The following is a 5,542-nucleotide window of genomic DNA, read 5'->3' as shown; positions in this document are numbered from 1 at the left end:
GTGTGTGAAGTGTATGTGTGTGGTGGGTGCATGAGTGTGCACGTGTGTGTGTGTGAAGGTGTGTGCATGTGTGTGTGAAGGTGTGTGCATGTGTATGTGAAGGTGTGTGTGGTGGGTGCATGTGTATGTGAAGGTGTGTGTGGTGTGTGCATGTGTGTGTGGTGGGTGCATGTGTGTACGCGTGTGTGTGAAGGTGTGTGTGCAGGTGGGTGCATGAGTGTGTGAGGGTGTGTTGTGCCTGCAGGTGTGTGTCCGTGTGGCTGCAGGGATGCATGTGGGTGTGTGTGCTCTTTAGGGTGAGGATTGGGATGTAAGATTTGGGGGAGTGTGGAGGTTGACGCCAATTAAATTTTATTTGCCGAATTTTGGTTTTCAGGATCCATTTTCCCCTCCTGTGGTCTTATTGGGTCCCTCCAACTAGCCTCGTGATGATCTCTAGTGATGGAAAATTGAGCAAGGAATGAGTCTGGGTCCCTGGTGTTGTTGGGACAGCCGGTTCACAGAGGAAGTGCCCAGTCAGAAGGTTCTCGTGAGAAGGGAGGTGGCACGGGTCACTCACGTGCCCACCTGTGAGTTGCTGGGTCCCCTTCCTTTCTCTTGGATGCTTCGGGGACTCAAGTCCAAGCCAATTTGACTCAAGGTCCAGAGTGGAGGAGAAGGAAGGGGGGGGTGTGTGCCAAATTCCTTTATTTTGCCAATTGTTCCTAAGCCAATTCGTTTTTAGTATTTTTTAGCCAATTGATTTTTTTGGTTTTTGGGTTTTTTTTTTAAGCTAATTAGTTTTTTTGGCGTTTCTTTAAAAAGCCAATTAGTTTCAAGGGAGCTGGTGTGTGTGTGTGTTTTAGGGTTTCATGTTTTCAATTTTTTGGTGAGTGGGGGTAATTTGGGGATAATTTGGAGATAATTTGGGGGGAGTGTTGCGTGGAGGATGTGTAAAGCCAATCGGTTTTGTATATTTTTGAAGATGTTACTGTATTCCCTCGGCCCGATGGACGGGGCCGAAGGGAGAGTAGCCTGATCTGGGGAGGCGGGGCATGGGGGCTAGGGTTGGGAGAAGCCCGCTCTGGGGAAATGGGACAGAGAGATTTTAGGATGGGACCCGATGGAACAACCCTGGTCAAGAGGAGTCACAGAGTGATGGTACCATGGTGCAGAATCACGACAATTTGGCTCACTTCTAATTGCTGGACATCTCCGGAGAGGCGCCCCCGTGGGCGGGGTCTAGGGTGGGCAGGGCGATCAGGGGACGGTGACGCTTGGCCTCTCTGAACGCCTCGAGCTCCTTGGCGAGCATGCGACCCCGGCGGGCGCGCAGGAGGGCAGGCAGGCCCCTGCGCAGGCGTTGGGTGGACTGCTTCCAGGTGTCATATTGGAAGAACTTGCCCACGGGGTATCTGGGGAAGTTGTCCTGAGAGGGGAGGGGCCAGTCAGCAGGTGCCCGGGCCACGGGCTCCTCCACCCGAGCTGCCGCCCTCCCGCGTGGGCCTCACGGCGACCTGATGGGGAGACTCTCCCACACCTGCAACCGCACCAGCGAAAGTGTAACGGGTCAATAACTCAAGCCGACGTCCCTGGGGAGGTGGCACAAGGGCCAAAGATGTGACCTGCTCCCCAGGTACACTTGAAATTAAGAAGCTGGCTTGTCCCTGACCCCTGGCTAAGAGGTCCCAGCTGCTGAAGGGAACGATCTGTCTCCAGAGAGAGGCGGACCTTACCGGAAGCACGGTCGGAGGGGTCGACACGTCCCTCTCGGACTTGGCGGGGGTGGCGCAGTAGGTCTCCAGGAGGGCCAGGTCGCAGCTGCGGAAGCAGCACTCCTCAACGATGCCACGGCTGCGGCGGCTCACGCGGCTCGCAGGCCTGCCTGGAATACCCACAGGACAGAGAGAGCTGACTTCAGTGCCCAGCCCCCCCAAGGAGGGCTGGAGAAGTCCACCGCTGCCCACAGGGCAGGCCCTAGATGGACACTTGGTCACCCTGCAAAGACAGGGGGAGAAGCGAGAGACAGCAGGCAGAGGTGTCCCGAAAGGAGAGAGGTGTGGGGCATGCTCTGGACCGGCCCCTGGCCTCTGCTGCCTCCTTCCTCGCACTGCACATGGGCACAGCCTCTCGGCCCCACAGCTGGCCAGACACCTCCGGTACCAGAGGTCCACATTGCAGGTGGCTTGGAAAACGTGTGGGGTGTGAGTCCAGCTCAGGGGGCTGCCCAGCGAGGGGCCTGGACCCGCAGGAGGGACCATTGGTAGACACAAGCATGTTCCCTGAGCTTGGAACCCTGACCTGACATGACCTAGGAGCCAGGAGGGGCCCCCCCACACCCCTAGAGCGCTGAGTCGGGCAGGACAGGGCAGGAGAGGAGAAGACGGGAGGAGAGGAGTGAGGAAGCCATGGAATCGCTCCCTTCTGTCATCCCGTCTTCCCCCTCTCCCCCACGGCAGGGATCAGCTGCAGGAGAAAGTCGCTGGGGCTTCACCCTGGGGTGCCAGGGGGCAGGTGCCATCGGTGGGTGGGGAAAGGAGGGAGCCCCGTCACGGGGTCTCAGAAGTGGGACTCGCCCCTCTCTTAGGAGAGCCTACGTGGGGACCGGCTGGCACCTGGCCCTGCAGAGCCTACCCCCAAAAGAGGCAGCAGGCAGGCAGGCAAGGGAGAGGCACAGGAGAGGCCGGGGGCGGGGGTGACAGAGCGTCCAGCAGCAGGAGAACTTTTCAGAGAGAAGAGCCGTGAGCCCCAGCGTGGGCAAGAAGAGGCTGCAGAAGAGGTGCCCGTGAGAGTCCCAGCTGGGGAAGACAGGCGGCCACGGCAGCAAGGGCAGTCCCCGCTGCAACGCCCTCTGTCATGCCCCCAGCTTCTATCCCGGTGTCCACCCAGCCCCCTCTTCTGGGGGGGTGAGTCTACAGGACGGCAAGCAGTGAGCCCACCCACCAGCCCCTGAGGCTGGAAAATCAAGAGACAAGCAGGGAGAGCAATCAAAGCACTCTCACAATCAGCAGGTGGGCGCCCCAGCCCCGCCACCCTCCCCCGGGCCCCTCTCTCCCCCTGCACCCCCCATGGTAGTGTGTGCACACTCAGCCCTGCCACCAGCCAACCACATTTGCTTTTGCTTTTATTGATTTTAAATCCACTTCATTGAATTTAAAATCTGATCACCCATGAACACATACCCCTTGTCAAAATGCCCAAAGGTGCAGGAAACAGGCAGGTGTCTTTCCCAGAGTCCACAGCCCTGCCCAAGGGCGTGGCATCTGGGCAGAGGGTCCTCAAGTCCTCCTACCTGGAGCTCTGACCCCAAGGGGGACCCCTGTGAGTTCCCATGAAGCCTGGGGGCATCCCCAGCCCACCCTCCATGAGAGTCCCATTGCAGGAGACTCAGGTGGTACGGCCCCGCCCAGGAACGCTGCAGGTGCTCAGTTAATGCACCTGGAAGGGTAAAGTCCAGAGCACAGGCAGGCCCTTCACCCTGGAGGGCCCTCCCTGTCACACAGGGAGGTCAGACCCAGGCCTGATGAAGCATCCAACACTGGCTGAGCCACTGCTGTGTATCCCTCCCCTCGCCCCGCTCCTCCGAGCTACTTACTGAAGTAAAAGCCGCGGTCCCCACAGACAAACTGGAGGGTGTCCACCAGCTCCCCGCCGCACAGGGTCTCACTGGGGCGGTAAGCAGCAATGCAGCACGAGGCAAAGGCCAAGAAGGCGAGGAGCACCAGCGTCGACTTCCCCATCGGGAGGCCTATCAGGGTCTGTGGGCAGGAGGGTGACGTGAGTGAGGCGCCCCGGCTCCCAGAGCGCGGCCTTTTCACGTTACTGTCTTAATCACAAAAGTGACACACGTGCTGTCCCTGCTGAGGCGAGGGCCCGGGTCCCCCAAGCATGAAGGCAAGTTTGGGAGGACACAGCCAGTGCTTGGTAGCTGCGATGGGCAGGACGTGCTGGTGATTTCACATGGGGGTGCCTGTCCCCATCGTCATTACTGCAAGAGCTCAGCCACACCCGCAGCAGCAGGGGCCAGTGCTGGACACCAGACCTGGCCTCCATCCTATGACATCACGAGGGCGGGGCCAGCCCCAGGGCCCACGTCACCACATCTCAGGCCTCCAAGCTCCAGCCAAGATGGTAGGTGGCTCCACCCCACCATAGAGCAAGTGAATCCAAGAGGACCAGCCCTCTTCCTCCCCACCCCACCCCAGCCGAGCAGGGGGGTCCAGGAGGACCATCCCCTCCCCCAGCAGCAGCCAGCCCCACCCCTTTCCCCTTTCCCAGGGCTTTACCACCCTTCCAGTCTGTGCTGAGCAGAGCTCAGGTCAAGGGTCCAGTGGTTAGCACAACCATGCCACGCGTACTCCTAAGTGCCCTGCTCTCCTGAGCCACCCAGTGCTCAATTCTGGTCTGCCCTGGGCACCACAAACACATGCAAAAGCCAAAAGCCTTCTTTCCAGGCCTCAAAACATACTACCCGGGGCCAGGGACCTCCAAGTCCCTCTGTGACCACCAGACCATCTCCCCTTTGGGGACAACAAACTCCACCCACGGGAGCTGAAGACAGCAGGTCAGGCCACCTGGAGGCTGGACACCAGGTCCCCCAGGCTCAATGTGGAAAGGGAGACACATCTCAGGACACGCCCCTCCACAGGCTGTGTGGCAGCAGGGCTGGCTGGGGCAAGGGTTACCCAACTCCCTTAGGGGTGGGAGGCTCGGACTGGACACAGCAAGCTGCCCCTGCCACTGCAGAAGGGGGGGGCCCTCCAGGCTGGCAGCCCCAGCCTTCCCTCCACAGGCCCAAGGGATTTTTTGATGCAATAAATCATGTGAGAGACTGAGCGGGGAATAAGAAAGAAACACAATCTTGCTTAAGCTCTCTAGAGCAGGGGCCAGTTCCACAGCGGGATCTAAAGCCACCTTGATCACCTCCTCGCTGCCCCCTCTGCCACCCCCTTTCCAAATTCTAACAACCACCCAGCTAGCTAGCGACTCAGCCGGGGTCGGTCCCAGCGGCAGCTCCACCGGCTGCCCTTGCGGTGCCTCCCGCAAACCCAACCACTCCGTGGCTGGAGGTCGAGCCAGGCACCAGCGGGAAGCTGGAGACCGAACAAGAGGCACGCAGAGGTGCAGGCAGGTGAGAGGCTTGGGAGGAGCCAGCTGCTGGACGAGGAGGGTGGCAGAAGGGAAGGGGCAGGTGAGGAAGCCAAGAACCAGGTGGGAGGGCAGGGCAGGGCAGAGGCCCAGAGAGCGGGCTGGAGGGGTGTGGGAGAGGCGGCAGGCAGGGCTGCAGGGGCCCAGGCCCGAGGCGTGGGCCGGTGCCCCTCGGCAGGCTGGCAGGCTGGAGCGGGATGGCAGTGCGGGTCCTCGCTCGACAGCCCTGGTTACCTGCAGCTCGACAGGAAGCTCGCTGGGGCTGGAGGAGGAGGAGGAAGAGGAGGCTGGAGGTCTCTCCCAGGAGAAGCTAATGTCCAGTTTGCAGGCTGGTCAGTGCCTCGGCTTTTATGTGTGAGCGGGCTCCTCCCAGCCCTGGCTCCACCCCAGCCCCCACCCCTCTGCCCGCTGACCA

The 5,542-nt window shown here is 60.4% G+C and overlaps 1 protein-coding gene across 1 annotated transcript in view; it reads right to left on the bottom strand.

Moving 5' to 3' along the window:
• Positions 1-769: 769 nt before the first annotated feature.
• Positions 770-5,542, bottom strand: part of IGF2 (insulin-like growth factor 2 (somatomedin A)) — a 5,338-nt gene continuing 565 nt past the window's right edge. Inside the window, exons 2-4 of the mRNA XM_008578648.1 lie at positions 3,575-3,737; positions 1,716-1,864; positions 770-1,408 (exon numbers count right to left, since the gene is read on the bottom strand). Coding sequence (XP_008576870.1) covers positions 1,178-1,408; positions 1,716-1,864; positions 3,575-3,737 — 543 coding nt within the window. The 3' untranslated portion in view covers positions 770-1,177. The remainder of the gene's footprint in view (positions 1,409-1,715; positions 1,865-3,574; positions 3,738-5,542) is intronic.

The sequence above is a fragment of the Galeopterus variegatus genome, unplaced genomic scaffold, assembly GCF_000696425.1.
Source record: "Galeopterus variegatus unplaced genomic scaffold, G_variegatus-3.0.2 Scaffold1733, whole genome shotgun sequence".
Taxonomy (NCBI): domain Eukaryota; kingdom Metazoa; phylum Chordata; class Mammalia; order Dermoptera; family Cynocephalidae; genus Galeopterus; species Galeopterus variegatus.
Note: the sequence above shows the minus strand (reverse complement) of the source record. Positions and strands in the feature narration are given on the sequence as shown.